The sequence below is a fragment of the Artemia franciscana genome, chromosome 10 (genome assembly GCF_032884065.1).
Source record: "Artemia franciscana chromosome 10, ASM3288406v1, whole genome shotgun sequence".
Classification (NCBI taxonomy): Eukaryota; Metazoa; Arthropoda; class Branchiopoda; order Anostraca; family Artemiidae; genus Artemia; species Artemia franciscana.
The window spans coordinates 25883680-25906132 of record NC_088872.1 but is presented as its reverse complement, the minus strand read 5'-3'; the positions used below and the strand labels follow the sequence as shown (position 1 = coordinate 25906132).

Below are 22453 nucleotides of genomic sequence, written 5' to 3'. Positions count from 1 at the left end.
CCTGCTTTTCTCTTTTTTACCCTTTCTATACGAGACTTTCTTGGTAGTTTTAAGGTAACTACTATTATTTTCCTGTTTCTTCTGGACAGTCCCGCCTACCAGCTTCAGATTGGCCTGGACAAGCATTACTCGTCCCTAAAAGGAGAGAGGAAGTCCCCCACCATTCCCCAGCATCAGTAGCACTCAATTCTCGGGTAATCAGGTAATAGCAAAAGAACTTGTTTTTCAATCTCGGATTGCTCCTCAAGAGATCTTTTCCTGTGCCTTGAATGGTGCTAATTATGTCCAAGAGTCTTGTCCCACCCCCGCCCCGGGCTTGATTTTGGCAATACACACTGACATCTCTTGGAAATACACAGCCCCGCACCTAGAGAATGGGGCTGTGAGTCTATACCTTCCACAAGCAATGGCCTAGATGTATCGCTATATAGCAGCACATCAGAGTCCATGCTCACGCCTTCCAGGAATGAAGGTCGAAGATTTCAATACTATCTATAGATTTGCAATTTTCATTTTTTATAATTATTTTCCTGCTAGAAACCCAATCTGTAGCATTCAGTCCATAGCAGGGAATTAACACGATATTTTCCAGGTTTCAATTTTGGGTGGGGCCTCCTACGGACTACATCAGCTCCCCTCCCTTATTTTGCCAGCCAATGCTATTGGATTGCTTGCGCGATTACGTGCCGAATGATAGGACAGCCTCTTGCTTGGATAGAAAAGGTTTGGCTCTTATACTGTTTTTGGCCTTAGGCACGAACCTAAATAATTTTTACCCACTGTTTATCGTGTCCCTGAACCTTTTTACAGAACTATTTAAGGACGATTAGGTCATTTGAATTGACTCTTAGTGTATTCTCTGGCGGGGTGACTCCTGCGAAGTGCTTTGGCTAATGATATCGAAGAACTTTTTCATTGCAGAACTACCCTTCTGATTTATTTTGTGGCTATAGTAGGAATTGTATGAATTCTTCTTTTATTTGTAACTTGGACTCAGATGGATAAGTCTGATATACTGAGCAAGTATCTTTTGAAGTGTGTTGATTAATAAATGTATAGGGCAAAATAACTAGACCTGCAGTGCCAAGGCCGTCTGAAATTTTCCGACAATTGTGATACAAGAATAACAATTGCAAAGCGGAAAACTGGTAATTTCTACTTGAATTGGACTCGATCCTTCTTGAGGCAAAACAAATGTCCCTGTGAGTAATCCTACCAAATTCAGGTCAAATAAAAATGGTCCTTCCTATGGATTCATGTGACAAAAATATAGCTCTTCACTCATAGAGGTTATATCGAGCACGGACACCTTGAGACAATAGCCTTATCTGGTGACCAGGTTTTGTTGTGTGAATTCCCCGAGTCTGCCTAGCAATTTAGCTCTTCTAAAGAAATTTCGATACCCGAGTTCTGCATTACCACCCATCTTGGGCAGATCTGGTGTATCACAGGCAGCGCAGTAGTGCTGCCTAAGTAAATAGAGATATGGCATATTGTTTTTTTTCACCTGGCCACTTTTTATGGAAGAAGTTGTCGTAGAAACTTTGGAGGGGGCTCGTTTGATTGGAAATTTAAAGTTTCAGAGCTCTCCTCCACCTACACAAAGATCGATCGACCCTCCCCGATAATAATAATAATTTATTTATCACCCACACGATACATAAAGTAAATATGGCGGAGTGAGCATAAATAAAAAATTACAAAGAGAAAAACAAATATACTCACAAAATTAACGAAAGAAACGGATAAGATGCTGGTGAGGGGATAGGCGCGCATAAGCTGTACTGGAGAGTTTTCTGTTTGGAATCTCTGACTTTAAAGTTATTACAGGAACTGAAAATTTGCTATCAAGGAACTGGTTTTTGTCCAAGGTGGAAGATACAGAAGAAATTTAGAAGGGGAAGATACTTAAGAAGGGGAAAAGAGCGCACGTCTATTGTGCTTCCCTCTGTTTGCAACAATCTTTGCATAGCAAATCTAAATCTTTTTACATGTATCACAAACAGTACGCTCACGCATGCTCGAAAATTTTTTAGAAATAGAGATACCGAGCCAATGGATACAGCCAAGAGGGATACAAGAGGGATAGTGAAGCTATTACAGTAAAGGGGAGTAGCAGTTATACAGTTATAGGGAAGAAACTCACTTTTATCTTCATTCAGTGAAAGGCCAAAATCAGAAAAAGTATAAGAAACTATAGAGACCATTTGGGAAAGACCCTTTTTGGTACGGCTAATCAGAATTGTCAGCATACGCAAGACCAGAAAGGTATGTACCTGAAATTTTAGCCAGCTCACTAGAAATACTGATCTAAAAAGCGTACCCTTATTATAGTGTCTGATGCAGATCTTAGTTGAAGAAAAGAATTTGAATACCAAAACCTAAGAAGCATTATAACAGAGAGATTGACCCCAGAATTATATAGAGAAAAAAGGAGCTGACAATGGAACACACTATCAAACGCTTTCGAAAGATCCAAAACACAAATATAAAGACCATTTCCTTTGGAAGAATTATCAACCAGTAAAGAAGACAGAATCTAATGCGCATGTTGACAACCCACCCATGCCGAAACCCACCCATGCCGAAAACCAAATTGGTTTTCACCCTCATTAATTTTTTTAGTCAGAAGAGGTAGAAGGATGTACTCAAAACCTTGCTAATGTTACAAGAAACAGTAATTGGTCGATAGCAGGAACAATCAGTCGATGACTTTCTCCTTTTTAAAATTGACGAAACACTGCCACACAAAAAACTCCCGGGTACACTTGAAGTACATAGACACATTTGAAAAAGAAGCTGAAGGTGGTTTATAAGGGGGGAGGTGCAATCAATCGATATATGCATCTTAGAAATACCATAATTATCTATTAAATCAGATTTTAAGCTTTTCACAGCATCAAATACGATAGAAAATGATAAGGGCATTATATGGCGTTGTGGAAGGATTGTACTGAAGATGAGAATAAGAAGGCGGATATATACAGAATGCACGGAATAGTTAATCACAGAAAAAGAATAATGTTTATACCAAGCTGAACGTGGATGGCAGTTACTTGCCATAATATCATCATTTAACTTGTCAGAATTGATCACTTTTTGCCAATCTTTCCTAATCACAAAAAAATCCATACCGCGGTAACGTGCCGACTTTAGATAACGTTTATATTCGGTTTTAGTTTTACGTTTGAGATGAGCCACATACCCACAACTTGGCGGATCACATTCATTCCATATCTGGAGCCATAGTTTTGCTTTATTTTTCATCGACTTTAAGCGAGGGTTCATTGACCAGATAGGTTTTTTTTTTTTTTTTTTTTTTATGAATACGTTGCCGAGGTACGGTAGCTCCTCCTGCCTTTTTCATACACATCACAATTTTTCTCGTGAACAGTTGGTTTTTGATGGACAATATCCATCGTAAATATCGCTGAAATTTGCATGTGGTCAGTATCCTGCTCGTTAACATGGACAGTAGCTGAAGGAGAGACCAGGCGAGCAAATAATATGATCAATATCACTTGTACTTAGTGATGAACACATGAACATTTATAAGATTTGGGCACGAATAAATACGATGGATGACACTCAAAAAGCGAATCACTTCTCACAGAAGATCGATTAATATCAGTATTAAGGTCACCAATTATTATATACTGTAGAGAGTTTGACAGTACCTGATTCACAAGATTCGTCAGCAGACCACAAGCCTTTGCGAATTTAGTCAAGGATCTGATCGAGTATCCTTCATATGGGAGATAAGTGTTTATAAATACGGTACTGCAAACACGCACAGCCAAGAAAAATTCGTCGGAGTAGAAAAGCACTGGGGAGGGTAGATGAATATCCCGTTTAAAGACACAGGCTAGTTAACCGGAAGCTTGACCGCCAGTAACTTTTGCTGGACTCATGAACGCAGTATGATGCTGACTACGACCAAAAAAAAATTCAAACTTGAAGCAGTGAGAAGATGCTCCTGGAGACATACCAAATCGTAGGAACCGAACAATTCATCAATAATAAAATCCTTATCTTTGGTGCCGTTTATACTAAACGAAATAACTCAGACTGATGCACTCATGGTTGAAGGGTGAAGTTGCGTTTTATTCAGTCTTTAACAGCAGGGCAGGAAAAGTTATAGGAAGGGTGTTTCTGGCTTCAGTTTGCACAGTTGGGATCGGCAATGTATGGCACATATCATCTTTTGTTGATATGTGCGGCCCTCCACAACGAGCATATTTTATATGAACTCTGGGACAGGAGTTCTGCACATGGCCTAAAGACAGCATTTGGATAGGTCCTTAAACTCGTAAACAAGAAAAATTTCATAACCCACCCTGATAGCATGCTTGAAAATATATAGATTGAACAAGAGAAACCAAAAATTTGAGTTTCACAGACTTAGATTGGCCCAATCTTTTAGCATCCTTGATACCGTGTTGGCTTCCGAGTACCGTAATATCAACCTCGGTAGGAATATTACGCGATATACCGAAAACCCGCTTGGGAACCACTTTTGTTATAGTACCGGAAATTACGTTCTGGATTGACGAGCAGAAGTCCTTTGTAGCAGACTTGTCCATATTGATATACCATTTGTGATGGATGGGCTTTACGCTACGTACTAGTTAATGTCCAGCAATTTGGTTTATAGCAGCTTTTTGCTTAAGAGGGTGAGATAAGGCGTCCGGCACCTTTGAGACGATAACGGTTGCATGTGAATCTAGCACTGAAGCTGGCCTGGGTAATTGTGGGGAGCTCACTTTATGATTGTCAAGTTTTGAGGACATTCCCAAAACAAAATGATGTAGCTCGTTAAATTTTGAGGATAGAGAGGTATGGGCAGTAGCAGGAAGGCAGGTAACTTCCGTAGGACACTTTATGACGAAAGTCTCGTCAGTGTCAGTCTCTTGCGGAACATCAGTGTCAGTCTCATCAAGAGATTTCAATGGTGTAATTATGTCGCTGAAATGGCTAACCAATGCATTATTTCCCTTCTGAATACGGCAATCTTCATGACCCGGACAGAGCTACCACAAAAACGTCTTTGCCAAATTGACCGAATTAGTGTCAGAATATTCCACTCCGTGTCTTTTATCACGTCATCCTTGGCGCCAATTAGCAAATTGCTCGGTACAAAATTCAGTACCGGCGAATAAAGGAGGACAGGATTATCGTCATTACTGGTAACAGGCATCACGCCTGAAACACGCCAATTTTATATATCAATTACCGAGGGAAGTGTAGGTCTCTGCTACCTATTCCCTGCAGTTTAAGGGAGCCACCACTCCTGGCAGGTACTACGGCCCTGTAGGTAGTGGTCGATGCACAATTATGCACTAATGTACTAATTGTGAAGTCTCAACCTGGTTAAATGAGCTACAAAATAAATGTCTATTATTCCATCTTTAAACCAGTACTATTAAACAATCTTTATGTGGGTTACGTGGATCTTTAATGACGGATGTGTTGTCGTGCGGCATTACTGTCTCTGGAACTGGAAAACCCAATATATAACTTTTCGACTATTCTAAATCGATCAATTGAAAAAAAAAACTTTCCAAAAAAGTTATTCCAAGAAAAGTAAACGCCATATTAAGCTTAAGTTCAGCAGAAATAAAAACATATAATAATTCAAACTCAAAACGACCGGAAATTACTATTAAAGAATAAATAAAACCAAAAACGAACAGAAATCAAATTGATCATCACAGCAAACAAACATACAACAGGTACTAATATAAGTGAATAAATAAATATTAAACCGATTAAAACTTAAATTGAATGTGCAAATCAAGCTTTAAAAAAAAAAAAAAAAAAAAAAAAAAAAATCAAAAATGAGTTCAAACAAGATCATGTCTCTTAAGTGTAAGATGGTTTTATTTTCAGAAAGATTTATATTATCGTTTCCTGAACTACAAGATAAAATTCCCATTGATTACCTGAGTCATGAAGATCGCTATGCAGAAGAATTGAGAAAGGCTTGTCTCTTAATCAGAAAGGGATTCGAAGCTCCGGGCAATGATGGACAAGCAAATACAATGAGGTAAGGAAAACGTTTTGAATGAGTTTTCATAGATGTACTCAAGTCCAACTGGGAAATCGAATGGTGCTCGGAGGGGGGGCGTCTTTTCACCAAAATGCATAAAATGCCTTGAAATAATGATCTTATACAACACTTTAGCCTGCACTCGGAATGTTTTGATGTGTGTTGTTCTAAGCGTTTATGTTACTTTAGAATTTAGATAAGACAAGGATAAGAAATGTTTATTTAAAAAGTCTATCACAGGGTCTAATAGAGCTTCTCTTCTAATTCTCTTCTTATCTATATATATAAAAATAAGTTGTTTGTGTGTTATGTCTGTCTGTCTGTCTGTCCGCATATGACGTCTGAATTATGGTGGGGGCCCGAAGCGCCCCCACCAACTAGGTGTTGGGGTGGCGCGAAGCGCCACCCCAACAGCTAGTGTTAAATAAAGAAAAAACTGAACAAGAAAAGAATAAAAAAAACAATTCTAAAAGGCTAAATAAAAACTTAAGATGTCATGCATAATATAATCAATATAGAAATTTTGGGAATTAATACTATATTTTAGTATAATCCATATTAGCCTTTTTTGCATGATTGCTTAAGTTCATATAGTTAAAAATTAACAGAAAAGAAAACAACAAAAAGAAGCAAAGTTTACTGATGAAAGTAAAGAGCAAAATTGTGCAACTAGTATTCTGTTTGTGTTTTTGTTTCTGCGCTGCTAATATCTGTTTATTGCGAGAAAGTGGCATTAACTTTTGCTGTTTTTATGAAAGTGTTAACCTCTGACGGGATTGGTGAACATCGTAATATATTTCGGATTGTTGTGTGTATCTTTTTTTTTGCGTGGGGCCATAAGAAATGATTCTCTTTGTTCCTTGAGCTAGAGCCTACAATGTGTGATATGAGGTTTGATTTTATAGTCTATGTCGAGAGAATTAGTGGAAATTAGTTCTCCCAAGCTTTCGTTTCTTCGATGCATGTTTCTGCTCTTGTATAAAGTTCTGTTGAAGCAGGCAAGTAGGAGGACACTAGTTTAAAATTGATGCAAGACTGAAGTGTAAAAAGTACTTAGATTGTTCACAGTAGGGTAGGTAGCACCTTCTTTGAAACCAAACCATGCGCACTTCTAATATGTACTATTTGAGATGTACGTGGGTCCATGGCCCCTCCAGCATACTCCATGCAGCAGTTTAGCAGGGAGGTAGGCATGCTGAACCTTATGTGGACCGAAATCATGCAAGGATTACTAATCTGTATAATCGGAGAAGCAAAGTAGGCCAGTGGCACCCGCACAAATTACCGCCTCTCGCGACCAGCTTTCAAGTGCAAAGATAGACCAGTTACCTTTTTTCTTCTGGAATCAAGCAAAATATTTCTATATATATAATTCAGGAATCAAAACGGGCCCTTGTGGCCGGGACTGGAGTCATGTAAGAACTTTTTAAATGCATGAACTCTGTACAAATATACAGAACGAATGTAAAAACTTTGTATAATTGCTGTACAACTTTACATGTAAGACCTCTACAGATACACAGAACGAATGTAAAAACTTTGTATAAATGTTGTACAACTCTACATGTAAAACCTCTGTACAAATGTACAGAACAAACGTACGAACTCTGTATAAATGCAGGACCAATGTGGGCCTCGGGCCCAAAAATAAAAACTATTCCCGTCGCCGAATCTTTTGTAGAAAGACACCTGGCAACCTGAAAGATATGAGAATCTGGTTTTAGCCGGAATCTTACCAGGATTTTCAATCAATGCAATTGGAGGCAAACAGTGGGCCCTTGGCCAATCAAACAAATCCCCCTTCTCCATCATCACAAGATTTTCAGCAGAGGCAATGGTGTTATTTTTTCTTTTACTGACTGGCTTGACAATTATGGAACAAGGACGCGTGGCCAAGGGAACTGAAGATTTAGATTTTCAGGTGTCTGTACCAATTTCGCATGAAGATTCTCAGATTCCTTTGAAATTTGTTTAAGCATGTACCTATACTCAAGAAGACTTTGCTTCAGAAACTTATACCGTTGACGGCTACATTCCATGCGCTAGGAGGCTTCGAAATTTCATAGTTGTGGAAGTATTGAAGTTGTCACAGTTTGGAAAGGCTTAGACGCTTAACCTCAAGAACTCGCTCACCATACAGCATTATAACCAATACAGTATCATGGTTGCAGTTGTAGCTGAAACCTAGTAAAGAACGAGTCACTGCACATAGTAACTATAATATTCCCCACGCACAAAACGAGTGGAAACCCTCCAAACTAGAAAACCATCTATACCCCTGACATACAGTATCAGATTTAATTTAGTTTTTAAAAGTCATTTCAAGATTAAGAACAGTGCATACTTCATTACATGCAGGAGGGTTAAACCGTTTATAATCCACACCATCTGGCACAGTAAAAATGAGCTGCCCGTTTGTAGGTTGTTGTCCCAGTGAAGCAGCCTGTTGGTTTACATCATCCTCCACATCTCGCATCCTCTCATAACCTTGGTATAGTTATATGGCATAATTGGCATAGTTTAAAATATGTGCATGGCCTTGGTCAACTGCTTCATTGGTGTCTAAAAGTACATTTGGCCCCATGAAAGCCGCTCAATATCACCTTGAGTGGTCTGTTTCGGATATGCCGCCAAATTGATTCTGTGCTTTATTGTTCCAGCTACTTTGAGGCTCAAAACATCACGACTATTAACGGTTCGATCATCGCTTACGCTTAATAAAGCTAAAGAAAAACATGAATTCAAGTTTTTGATTTGTTTGAGGAACTCATCAGAGAGGGGTTGACGTTGTAAAACGGGCTAACCAACTCATTTGGAAACTGCAGAGGTGGCAACACAATTCGACTATGCAAGCAGCAATCTCCAAACGAATCCTCTTTAGTTGCTACTCCTTCTTCGGGGAAATGAAGGTTTCTGCAGTAAAAATTATAACGTCGAAGAATCCCAATGATTTGTAATTAATCTTGCGTGGTTTACGGCCTCTTTGTAGGCTAGTACTGATAGTAGCTAGTTCTTTAGCTACGGTGGTGTACCATAGCTTGTTGTCGTGGAACATCGCGACGGCGTTGGTCTTCTAACCGCGTGTTTTTTTTTGTGTTTCAAATTTGTTTTTGATTCGTCGTGATGCTCGTCGCATGACATTTAACCGCATGTCGAGCTGCGCTTCATTGTTTACTATTACCCTAGACATTTTTTCAATTCCCTTTATTTTAGCTTTAAGGATTCGTCCTGTCTCGTTGGTGGTGCGGGCTGTTGGGTGAATATCTCTTCTTATTGTTCAAATGACGTGTCATCTCCAACAATCGTGAATTTGTGTTTTCGGATCGTCCTTTTGGCTCGTCAAGTTTGATGATCCAGGCTATTTGACGAAAGTTTCCTCTTGTTGTTTCAAATGACGCATTATTTTCAATAATTGTAAATTTGTGGTTTTTTGGGTCGTCCTCTAGGCATATTTTACACAAATGAAATATCTTTAACCATCAAAAGTGTAAAAGTATGCATTCAAAGATGCAATTCCTTCATGTGACACTCATTCTAGTTTTAATTTAAAGGAAAAGTGCAATCTAGTGAACGTAGTATATGTGTAACAAGGGTTTTAAGAAAGTTTCTCACTATTTGCCATTTAAAGGGAAAGTGCCATCTAGCAAACGTAGCTTTGTGTCACGAGGATTTTAAGAAAAATTTTCGCTATTGTTATTGAAGGTAGCTTTCTTATTCAAACCAGGCTTGGAAAACGTTCTTGTTAAGTTTTTTATTATGAAATAGTTTACGGAATCAAAATCGTTTGTCTTTAAATTATTTTAGAAGTTGAAATGATACGTCAAACAACGTATCATTCAACTGTTTTCAATTGATCTGTTTTCAAGAATATGTATATGTTTGAATATGTATATGTGTACGTATATGTATGTATACATTACCCTCTTTCGTCTTTAGGCAAAAAAAAATTGAGATAGTGCCGGGAATCTAGTGGCGGGAAGTCCCAGCACTTGGCACCCGGCACTTAAGGCACTCAAATATATAGGTTTCATTAAATTTAGTTTTAACTCTTAAAGGCTACAAGAATGAAAAAAATTTCCTGATTTTCAAAAAAAGGGGGAAATAGCCCCTAAAGTCACAGAATATTAACGAAACTAGACCTACGTTGCATGAGCAACGTGAAGAGTTGCGACAACCTTTGTCCGGCTTCGCCGAATAAAGTGTTGCGAGAGCAACACTTTGGTATTGTTTTTTTGCTATCGGTTAAACGCTGAAGTTATGAGCCTATCGAAGCTTTTAAAACGTTATGTTCAAAGAAGAACGCGATCAGTAATCACATGACCAAAGGCTATTCCTCAGCGTTGAAAAAACAACAATAACAAAAGAACATCGAAAGAAGGGACTAAATTGACTTTGCAGCCAGTTGAACGTTATCCTTATCGATCGTAGACATCGTGACGGATGAAAACTTGAAACAGTATCTTATATGATCTAGTTGGTATTATAAAGCTATCCGTAACTTTTCAGGATCAAAATACCATAGATGACACTATTAATTATTACGAAACTGCCTCGTTGTTTTACGTTATCGTTTGTACCCCTTGCGTAAACCCTTAATCCTAGGTTACAGTGAGTATGGGTAGGCTACACCAACTAGCAAAAGTTACAAACACCTCTTCACTAATGATGATTGTAGCCTAACAGACGATTATTACTTACAAGTCCCCTACATGTCTTACCACTGGAACCAACTCGGTCTTACCATCAAATACACTGGAAACAAATAATAGTTACACCAAATAGCAAAATTTGTCGCTCACTGCCGAAGATGATTATGAGCTAACAGCCGACCTTTCCTTACAAGTCCCCTACATGTCTCACAATTGTTATCGGCCTATATTTGGTTTCAGTGTGTACCCTACTACTGAAGTCGTCAACCCCTTGAAACTTTCAAACTAGTATATCTCATGAAGGAATTTTTGTACCAAAAAATGGATGACATATACTTTGATCAGCTCATTGAGAGCTATCGATTGCCGTCGAAAAAAAATTCTATGTGTCTTAGTTCAAAAGTTGATTTTTGTTTTGCTGTAGGCCAACTTTCTAACGTCACCACTTAGAAAGGAGCAAAGGATAAGCTCCAATTTTATTATTATTATTTAAGAATTAACGACGCTTCTTGACTTCTAAGGTCCCTGCGTCGGCCCTGCAGTGTATTACTGCAGCGTGATTCGATCTCTGGGTCCCGTATTACCAAGCTAAGGTCAAATCCACTGCGCCACCACAGGACTACAGATAACTCCAATTTCTTTAGCAATGACAGAACTTTTAAAGTTTAAGAGGTACATCTGATAACATTTCTCTACCTCAATCCCAAGTCTGAAAAAACAAATGATAAACCCAGCCGAAATCACGGCAGCACTTTCGGACCCGTGGGAAAATGCCACGTTTTTGCTTCTGTAAATTTTTCTATTTATCACTCAAAGAAGATATATTGGCTATGGGGCTGGGTAACTGCCGCATATATTTAACATTTATAGATTTTAGTCCATTTTCAATTTGAAAGTGGTGCCTGCTAGAACGGAGCTTTTCACTCGAAAGCAGAAACATGCTTTGATGAAACGAAAGCTTGGCTGCACAACTTCAGATACTCCTCTCTGACATAGGCTATATAACTCCACTTCACTTCGCACACCATAGGCTCTGGCTCGTGAACAAGCAAAAACCATCCTTTGTGGCCCCAGGCAAGAGTTCTGCGGAGCTTTCCAAAATTTAATGTCATATTCATCAATCCGGCCTGAGGTCCACACTTTCCGTAAAAATTGCAAAGGTTAGACCCTTACCAGTTTCCAGGAATAAGCTAAGATCGGCGGCATAGAAAAAAAACGGGATAAAACCAAAGTGTTGCTCTCGCAACACTATTACACCATCAGATTCAGCGTATCAGAAAACCCTACTGTAGAGGGTTCAAGCTCCTATCTGCAAAAATATTTTTTTTGCCAGAAGAACTATCATGGATGCATGTTTGTTTGTATGTTTGTTTTTTGTTGTTTTTCTTTCCCTTGGTGTGATTGTATCGACCTAGTGGTCCTAGAATATCGTGAGACGGCTCATTTGAACGGAAATTAAAAGTTATAGTGCCCTTTTTAAGTGACCAAAAAGATTGAAGGGCCACTAGGCCCCCTTCCCCGCTCATTTTTTCCCAGATTAAAATTTTGAGATAGCCATTTTGCTCGTCATAGTTAAAAGGCACTATAATTATGCTTTGGATATTAAATGATCCCCCCCACAGCCCCGGGGGAAAGGTCTTTAAACTATAAAATTTGCCCATTGTTACGCATAGTATTTGTTATTGGGAAGTATGTATACATTTTCGAGTGGGGGGGGGACAAATTTCCTGCTCGGGGATTTTCCACAGAGAAATTCTCCATAAGGAGGGAAGTTTTCATGGGTAAACTTGTCAGGGGAAGTTATACGCTGGGGAAATTTGCCAGAATTTCTATACAAAGTTCTTCTTTTATGTCTTGCTTGCTCTTTTCGTTTCAATTTAAGCGTTGATTTATTAAGGATAATTTCCCAGGGTAAATTTTTACCGCGATTGAATTGAATAGAGGATTTTTCCGTGGGGAGTGGGATTTCTCCGTGGACGTAGGGCCAGATTTCCCGCCCTTGTTTTAAAAACGATCAGGAATTAAATTTCGACTGAAATTTTTTTTTTTCGAATGAAAGTAAGGAGCAACAATAACCCTTAAAACGAACAGAAATTATTAAGTATATGAAAGAGCTTTCCTCATCCCCTTCCTCTTTACGCTAAAGTTTGAATTTTGCCCCAATTCTTTAAGAATGACTCCTGAAAATACAAGGGTCGTTTAATTAGAACAAAAAGAAGCTTTTTTAAAGTACTAAAAGACTTTAGCGTAAAGAGTGAGGCGTTGAGGAGGGGGAAATCCCCTTCATATACATCATAATTTCTGTTCGTTTTATGTTCTGATGTTGCTCCTTATTTTCAGTTGAATAGTTTGTTTTTTTATTTAATGAAAATACAAAACAGCGTATAATAGCAACATACAGCGTTTCAGGATGTTTTTAACTGTAGAAAATAAAGTATTTTAGAATATTATTTACAAGACATTGCTTATTTGTACGACATCTACAAAAAACTCCTAGTATAATGAAAGCTCTCTTTTCGATTTTAAAATGGATATTTACATTTTTTGGTGACAAATTCGAATTTGTGACATTGCTTATCCATATAAGTAATCAATATTTACTTCTTAATTATATGGTTATTCTAACTATTTTGGACCTATTACATGATTTCTTTCTATTCCTGATTGAAAATTAATTCTATGAAGTTTCTGTTTTCCTTAGTATACTCGCTAAATTTTAGGTGTTCACTTTGTTAGCAGTAGGGATTTATCCTATATTTAATCGGAAACTAAAAAGTGAATGGCCTGCTAAACATTTACCTGTATTTTTTAATGCTAAAAAAGGAAAGAATAACTTTTAATAAAGAAATTAGTAGAAAAGTATATTTTTTTTCTTTTTTAGAAAAAGGGGTAAAGTTTGCACGCCCGATTTCTATTGAAATCTGATCCAATTCTAACATTTTTCTTTTGTTTTTAAATTGCTAGAACTTTTTAACGAAGAGTAAGCATTATAATTCAAATGTTATATATTTAGAATCAGGTGGATAAGTAGCATGTTTCCAATATTTTTTAAGGTGTCCGGGATTTACTCCCCGGAAAATACTCCCTAAAAAAATACCCCCCCCCCGGAAACACCCCCTCCCCCTTGAAAATACGCTCCGTGGAAAATAAGGCTTTCCAAATTTGATAATTTCTTTTGAGCTTTGTTTTATTATTTTCCATAGGGTGAAGGGATTTCGATACTTGTCTATTATACGCCACTCACTCAAGTTTACGCTGTGTAAAACTCGAGAACAAACCGGTTTCTTCGTTAGTGTCTTTCAGCATAGCGTGAGACAAGACAAAGACAAGTGACAGAATAGATGGGAAATATATAATTCGGGCTATATATTTGCACATAAACGGATTGGGGTAAAACACTTGGACAGTTTGAAGTCAGAAAACAATTCTTACTTCATAATATGCAGAATAATTGTACCTAGCACATTTTGCATGCAGACCCGCTATACTTTACCCCTCCCCCTCTAATGTGCAAATATATAGCCCTTAATAAACTTCTCAAATTTGGAGAGCCTTATCTTCCACAGGGGGTATTTTCTGGGGGGGATATTTTTCGCTTGGGGCTATTTTCCAGGGGGGTATTATTCTTACTTATAAACCTCTGTTTTTGTTTGACAGGTTTTAATCTTTACCAGCTAGTCAGCTGGATCTTGCTTTTAAACTACAGTTGTTTGGTTCTTTCCCTTTAATCTTTTATGGAAACCATTCATTTTCAGGTATTTAATGGGTGCTGGGGTTGGCTCAGCTGTATTGAAAGAGGGAAATCCTTTAGCAGTTCATTTTGTAATGTTTGTACCGACGATTATGAACCAGGGAACACCAGAGCAACAGATGGAATGGCTCTCAAAGGCTTGGAACTGCGAGATAGTTGGAACTTACGCTCAGGTGAAAATCAAATTCGGGCAGCATGTCCATTTTTAAATATGATCGCTTTGGTATAATCATGCGGGCATTATAACACGACAAATCTATTATAGTAACATTAAGTGTAAAAATTGGTAAAATATATGCGTTACCGTGAATGTCCGAAATCTGGTTAATATCGACCTTCACCAATGAATGTCCACAATTCCTTTTTCTCTGCTGGGATCCAATTAGCTGCGTGCATCAGCTTTTTCAGTCTTGCGCAAGCTATGATGGTAAAAGTTAAAGTTAGGTTAGGTTATGTTGATTTAGGTTAGGGTAGATTAGTTTAAATTTAGTTATAAATATAGGATAAAATAGAATATGATTTATTCTCTAAAATAGCACACAAGCTAGCATAAGCACGTCATAACAATTACAATGATAAAACAAATGTTAAGGGATAAACATAATTACAAATTTAAATCAATTATTAAAATGCGAAAAAAATTAGGGAACGAAAGAGTTCTTGTACCTCATGGTCAACATTTGGGGAAACAAGTCAAGTTGGGTATTTGGAGCTCTACGAGCATTAAGTCTTGTATTAGGAAGGAGTGGGGGATTTTCTTTGAAGGGAGGAAGAAGACGTCGATGATAGTCAGAACTAAGGCACTTGTGCCCAAAGTTCATGGTAAGGAAGTGACGTCGTGATTCCAATGTAGTAAGTTCAAGTCTAGCCAAGCCTTCATCGTAAGTAGTATAGGACGTCCCCAGTATAATTTTTATAGCTCTTTTTTGAATGCTTTCAATTTTAGAACATTGGGCGTTGGTCAACCCAGGGTGCCAGACAGGGCAAGCATATTCTAGATAAGGTCTTATATAAGAACAATAAATTGTTTTAAGGTTCTGGATCGATATGGAGAACCATTTGAGAAGGGAGAAAGATTTAAGGAGAAAACTACCTGATTTAAATAAGTGAAAAGTGAAAAGAGTGAGACTCCATTTAAGGTCAATGTCCAAGTGCACACCAAGCAGCTTAACCATGTTTAAATTTGGTATGCAAAGGTAATTATTGATTAGGGGTATAATTTTTAAAAAGGAGAATAGCATTAAACTGCTTTTCGGTATGCTTAGGTTGAGTTTAACATTGTCAAGATCATTCATTAAGTTGTTAATGAGTGGGTCAAGTTTAACGATCAAAGTATTTGAGTTTTAGTCAAATCATCCGCAAATTCAAAAGTATTGTCAAAGATTGGTAAAAAATTGTTAAAAACAATTAAAACTGCTAAAGGACCCAATTTAGTCCCTTGGGGTGCTCCATAGGAAATCTAGGTAAAACCTGATAAATCTCCGTTAGGGAGGACTACACATTGCTCACGACCGGACAAAAAACTAGCTACCATACGTAAAACAAAATCTCTGACACCTAAAGCCTGATGATCCAAGTTGTCAAAGGCTTTGCTAATATCAGCAGAAACAGCCTCAACGTAGGAACTATCTAACTCAAGATGTTTGAAAACAGTGTCACGTATAACACAAACAATGTGTGGTGCTATGATTTGACCTAAAGCCAAACTGATTTGGGCTAATTTTATCTTGAATATCGTCAAAGAGGAAATTATAAATAAAACTTTCAAAAATTTTAGAGAAAATAGCGGTTTTTGATATTGGTCTTAAGTCAGAGGGAACTTTTGGGGTCTTTTTTTTCGGTATAGGTGATATAATAATAGCTCGTTTAAAAGACACTGGAAACATACCATCAGCAAAACATTGGTTAAAAATTGCAGTTAGAGGTAAGCTTAAATAATGGGCACATTTCACAATCAATTTGGTATGGATATCACCTGGGTATACTGACTTATTTGTGTCAAGATTTTCGAGTCTAAGCTGGGTCTGATGTATTTCAATCACAGGAGTGTCACTCACTGCACTGTTGGCCGGCATATTTTGGAGTGGCGGGTGAGTTTTGCAAATTGACGATCAAATTGAAGCAAAACAATCATTTATGATATCTGCACTCACTGGGTCACCATTACTATCCAGTAAGAGAAACTTTGAAGAGACCTTTCCCATGAGATCTTGGATATATTTGTGGAAATTGTTTGGGTTAGAATACAGTAACTTATTGAGCACGTAAGCACCATGCTGTTTTCTTGCTTTACGGATTTCACTAATAACAATATTTCGAAGTTTTCGAGATTCTTGGAAAAATCCTTCCTTAAAGAGTCTATCACGTTCATTTATTAGGCACAAAATTTTTTATTTATCCGTGGTTTACAATTGGATTTGCGATTGACTTTTTTCACCGGAAAGTTGCCACAGTAGAACTGTAAAAGTTCAGCTGAAAACTTAGAAGCCATTTCATCACCATTGGTAAGACATAGGATACTGGCCCAAGGTTTGGAGCTAAGTTTTAGTTTGAAATGGGCAATCTTCTCGTCAGTAATGGGTCTATATGAATTACTGATCAATGGTTTTGGGGGAAAGGATGATAAAGGGGTCCAAAAGATGCATAGATGGTCACTTGCCCCTCATGAAGGGGCTATTTTTGGGGCACAGTAGTAATCTTCAATGTTGGTAAAAATCAAGTCTAGGGTTTTATCACTGCGTGTAGGTGACTTCACTACCTGGTCAAGACTAAGAGCAGCGCTAAGCCACTTTTGGTCTAGCTCATTAAAATCACCACATAATGTAATTGCAGCATAAGGGTACTTGCGGCGAATTTTGTCAGCATAAAGTTACAGATATACCGTCAGCTCCTTCTCAAATCCACTATTAGGGGGGGTAATAAATAATACAAAAAATCATGCAAATATCAGAAACGGATTAAAATCTAACTCGACCTAGCTCAACTTAACCAAACCTAATCCAACCTAACCTTTCATCACCAAACCTTGCATTAAACTGAAAAAGTTGACTGGAAACATTGACTAATGCCAAGAAGAAAAAACGTATCTCGGACATTCATTAGTGAATGTACACATTCACAAATTTCGGACATCTCTCTCTCTCTCTCTCTCTCTCTCTCTCTCTCTCTCTCTCTCTCTCTCTCTCTCTCTCTCTCTCTCTCTCTCTCTCTCTCTCTCTCTCTCTCTCCCTCTCTCTCTCTCTCTCTCTCTCTCTCTCTCTCTCTCTCTCTCTCTCTCTCTCTCTCTCTCTCTTTTGATAGTCAAAAGTGATTGGTGGGCAACTAACCGCCCTCCCACGCCAACTATTTCCCAAAACACATTCAATCAAAATTTTGAGATAGCCATTTTGTTCAACGTACTTGAAAGATCCAGAAATTATGTATTTGAGAATGGCAACCCCCGCATCCTTCAGGACAAGGGTTGTAAGTTATGCCCTGGGTGCATTTAAGGTTTATATAGAAAGGGTGATCGTATGAACTTCGGCGGGAGCTCATTGGATTGCTAATCAGAAGTTTTACCACCTTTTTGAGACTAAAAGTGATCGGACGGTTGATAGCCCCCCCCCTCTCCCAGAAACACACTTCGTATTTTCCCGAAATGCATCTGATAGAAATTTCAAGATGGCCATTTGTTGTCGTAGAAACTTCAAAAAGAGCTATTCTGATTGAAAATAGAAAGGGCTAGTGCCCTTTTTGATAGTCAAAAGTGCTTGGAAGGCAACTAATCCCCCTCCCACGCCCACAATTTCCCCAAACACATCCAATCACAATTTTGAGATAGCCATTTTGTTCATCGTAGTTGAAAGATTCAGAAATTGTTTCTTTGAGAATGACAAAACCTCCACAGGCCTCAGGGCAAGGGTAGTAAGTTCTGCCCTGGGGGAACATAAGGTATATGTAAAAGGGCGAGCGTTTAAACTTCGGAGAGGGATCATTGGATTGGTAATCAAAAGTTCTAGTGCCCCTGTTAGGATTCAGATTGATTGGAGGGTCAATACCCCCCCTACAGCTCGTATTTTCCCGAAACGCATCTGATAGAAATTTTGAGATGACCATTTGTTGTCTTAGAAACTTCGAAAATAGCTTATTTGATTGGAAATTGAAAGAACTTCTGCCCTTTCTAATAGTCGAAAGTAAACGGGGGACAACTAACCCCCCTCCCACACCCACCGTTTCCCCAAACACATCCAATCAAAATTTTGAGATAGCCATGTTGTTCAACGTAACTAAAAGGTCCAGAAACTATGTCTTTGAGGATAATCCCCCCCCAGAGCACTCTGGGCAAGGGTTGTAAGTTATGCCCTAGGGCAATATAAGGTATATATATATAAAGGGTGATCGTATAAACTTCGGAGGGGCTGATTAGATTGGTAGTCAGAGGTTGTAGTGCCGTTTTTAAGATTCAAAGGGATCAGAGGGGGGATACCCCCCCCCGCACCCACACACCTCATATTTTTTCAAAATGCAAATTTTGAGATGACCATTTGTTGTCATAGAAACTTCGAATCCAGCTCATTTGATTGGAAATTGATAGAGATAGCCATTTTGTTTAACGTAATTTAAAGTTCCGAAAATTGTGTCTTTTAGGATGGCAACCTCCCACAGCCCTCAGGGCAAAGGTTGTACGTAATGCCCTGTGGGCATATAAAGTGTATACATAAATGGTAATCGTAAAAACCTTGGAGGGGTACATTGAATTGGTAATTAGAAGTTCTAGTGCCCCTTTTAAGATTCAGAGTGATCGGAGGGTGGATATCCCCCCCCCCACACCTCGTATTTTTCTGAAATGCATCCAATAAAAATTTTGAGATAGTCATTTTGGTCAACGTAATTGAAAGGGTCGGAAATTATGTCCTTGATGATGGCACCCCTCCCCCCAAAGCCCTCAGGGCAAGGGTTATAAGTTATGCCCTTGGACAGAATAAGATACATATATATATATATATATATATATATATATATATATATATATATATATATATATATATATATATATATATATATATATATATATATATATATATATATATATATATATATATATATATAGAACGGATGATCATATAAACTTCGAAGGGGGTTCGTTGGACTGGTAATTAGAATCTCTAGTACTATTTTTAAGATACACAGCGATCAGAGGGCGAATACCTTCCCCCTTATATCTCGTATTTTCCAGAAATGCTTCTGATAGAAATTTTGGGATGGCCACTCGTTGTCGTAGAAACTTTGAAAAAGGCTCATTCGATTGGAATTCGAAAGGGCTAGTGCCCTTTTTATTAGTCAAAAGCGATTGGAGGGCAACAAGCCTCCCCCCCCCCCCCATGTCCATCATTTTCCAAAACACATCCAATCAAAATCTCGAGGTAGCCATTTTGTCAGTGTTGGTGAAAGGTCGGGAAATTATGTCTTTGACTACCCCAATACCTTCTCAAACCAGAACATGATTTGCAAATTACTAAAAGAAATAGCTGTGGATTGCCAGTTTAGTATACATATACTTATATATATATTCCTTAAAGTTTTAATATTTTATTTTAATTATTAAAGTTAAAAAAGTTAAAGCATTTTATACGTATTTTGTTTATTTAAACCATGCAATAAATATTCGAGTCAAATTCAAAATGAGCAAAAATTAACATGAATAGGGCTGACAACCCCCATGCCTTCTCAAGACCAGAGCATAATTTGTACTTCACTGAAAACAAAATACATTTAAAATGTTTTCACTTTGTTTTTACTTGTTCAAATTGTTTTTACTAGACATATTAAACTTCCTCCCCCTTGCTCTCCAATTATAGCGCGAGTAGGTGCCCATTTTAAGAATAACAGGAGATTGGAGGGGAAGCAGTCCTTTTCTCAAACCCATTCATTTTCCAAACGTATCCAGTCAAAATTTTGAGACAGCCTTTCTGTTCAACATAGTAGAACGGTCCAGCAACTATGTCTTTTGGGATAGTAGGCATGTCAACCCCCCACAATCATGCAATTGGCTCATTATGCTTTAAAAGTAAATGTTGCTTAAAAGCAAATCAAAAGGCATTGTGTTTATGGTTGCCAATAAGACACCTCAGCAAACATAACGAGAACGACTGGGGGTATTAAGTTGAAACTTTTGGGGACACTACTGTTACTAGGTGTGCTCTTACAATTTAAATAAATAAAAAGAGTGCAAGTGTATCCAGGTTGTCAAAGAGCATAGATTTTTCTTTTGGGAATAAACAATTATTCCCAATAATTCACGTTAACGTGAAAGTTTCGAAGTCATACTGAAAAGATTTTAGCTAGTGCGAACCGCGCTTTAGGGACAATTAAAAGAACATTCCCGACTAGATCTCTACGAACAATCACCAAGCTATACAAGAGTCTTGTCAGACCAAGGCTAGAAACTGGCATGTCAATTGCATCTCCCTTCTACAAAGTGGACAAGGACATGATAGAGAAAGTACAGAGGAGAGCAACAAAGATAGTAGACGGGTGCCAACATTTTCCTTACCCAATGAGACTGCAAACTCTGAACTTATGCAGTATGACTTACCGAAGAAAAAGGGGTGACATGATTAACACTTACAAATTGATTCCCAACAATCCAATTCATGGTCTTTGCTTCATCGATTCATCACAGCGGACAAGGGGTCATTCTAAGAAGCTCATAAAGGTCAACGCTCAGAGGAGGGAACGCCATCACATCCTAGCCAACCGCGTAGTAGACCAGTGGAACTCCCTGAGCGATCATATTGTATCCAGTAAAACCGTCAAAGAATTCAAAGTCTCACTTGACAAGGAGTGGAGCAATAAGGAATGAAGGCTGGAATGGGACACTTTGGAGTCCCAGACCAGAACATAAACCCTAGTCAATAAAACCGACTCAATATTCAAAACAATTCCGAATCGATCCACATGGCAATTTTTGAAGAAATGCTGAGCAATGCTACAGGATGGAAAGTCTTTCAATTGCTCCAAGTTGCAATTTAAGGTAATAATATTAAGTTTATTTTTCAGGTCAACTTCCGAAGCTATAAAATTAAATTACTGTTTGTGTCAAGATTAAAGATTATTGTAAAAGTTTCTCCAACACACAAATAGCAACCCATACTACGGATTCTTTTTGAAGAAAACTGAAAAGATATACAATATCATTAATTTCATGAAAAAGTCTATTTCAATAAAAAAAAAAAAAACGAACAGAAATTAATTAAAAAAAGCTTTTTCCACAATACAAGTTTTTTTTAAAAAACAGTAAAGAGCTCCAATAAGCTAAGAATGAGCAAAAATAAAGTCAAATAATCTTCCAAGCGTAAAACTATCTTAAATCACTATCAATAAATAAATGAGACTCAAAACGAACAGAAATTGCAATAAATAGCCAAGTCAAACTGAAAACGAGCAAAAACTAACTAGAGCAGGGCTGATAACCCCTATGCCTTCTCAAGACCAGAACACAATTTGCGCTTTACTAAAAACAAAATACGTTTGAAATGTTCTCACCTTTCTTTTTTTCATAAATGAAAATTTATCAAAATCTTAAGGAAAAATGTCAGCATATTATGTCAATTAAACTGACAATACTTGGTCATTTGTTTGTTTGTTTTTTTCATCAAAGCGTAAATTGTGATATTTAAAAACATGAGAAACCGCTGCCTCTTATACTAAATTTCCTGAAAATGTTCTATTGAAAACTTCACACGAAATTCAAACTAAGCATCTTGAAATAATCTTCAGAACCCAGAAAAGCAATTTGATAGGAAATTAATTCTCCTTAAACACTTGTCTCTACAGACAACTAGGATAATGATTGAAAACTGACTTGATCATTTCGTGGCCCACTCTTAGACAATTTAATAACTGTAGCACACTTGAGAAAGCTTGAGAAAATAATACAGTCAAAAGGAAGCGAAGAAACTTATGTTTTGATACTTTAAAATTGTCTTAATTTTCCGATCAAACGAACACACGTCATATCTAAAA

General features: G+C 37.7%; 2 protein-coding genes across 22 annotated transcripts in view; one reads left to right on the top strand and one right to left on the bottom strand.

The window, feature by feature from the left end:
* Nucleotides 1-22453, bottom strand: part of LOC136031983 (transmembrane GTPase Marf-like) — a 503142-nt gene that overhangs the window by 261264 nt on the left and 219425 nt on the right. The gene's annotated exons all lie outside the window — the stretch shown is intronic.
* Nucleotides 1-22453, top strand: part of LOC136031979 (acyl-coenzyme A oxidase 1-like) — a 168548-nt gene that overhangs the window by 111336 nt on the left and 34759 nt on the right. For all 21 annotated transcript variants that reach the window (XM_065712034.1, XM_065712022.1, XM_065712018.1 and 18 more), the window contains 2 exons: nt 5890-6046; nt 14454-14622. In XM_065712034.1, the coding sequence (XP_065568106.1) occupies nt 5890-6046; nt 14454-14622 (326 nt within the window). The remainder of the gene's footprint in view (nt 1-5889; nt 6047-14453; nt 14623-22453) is intronic.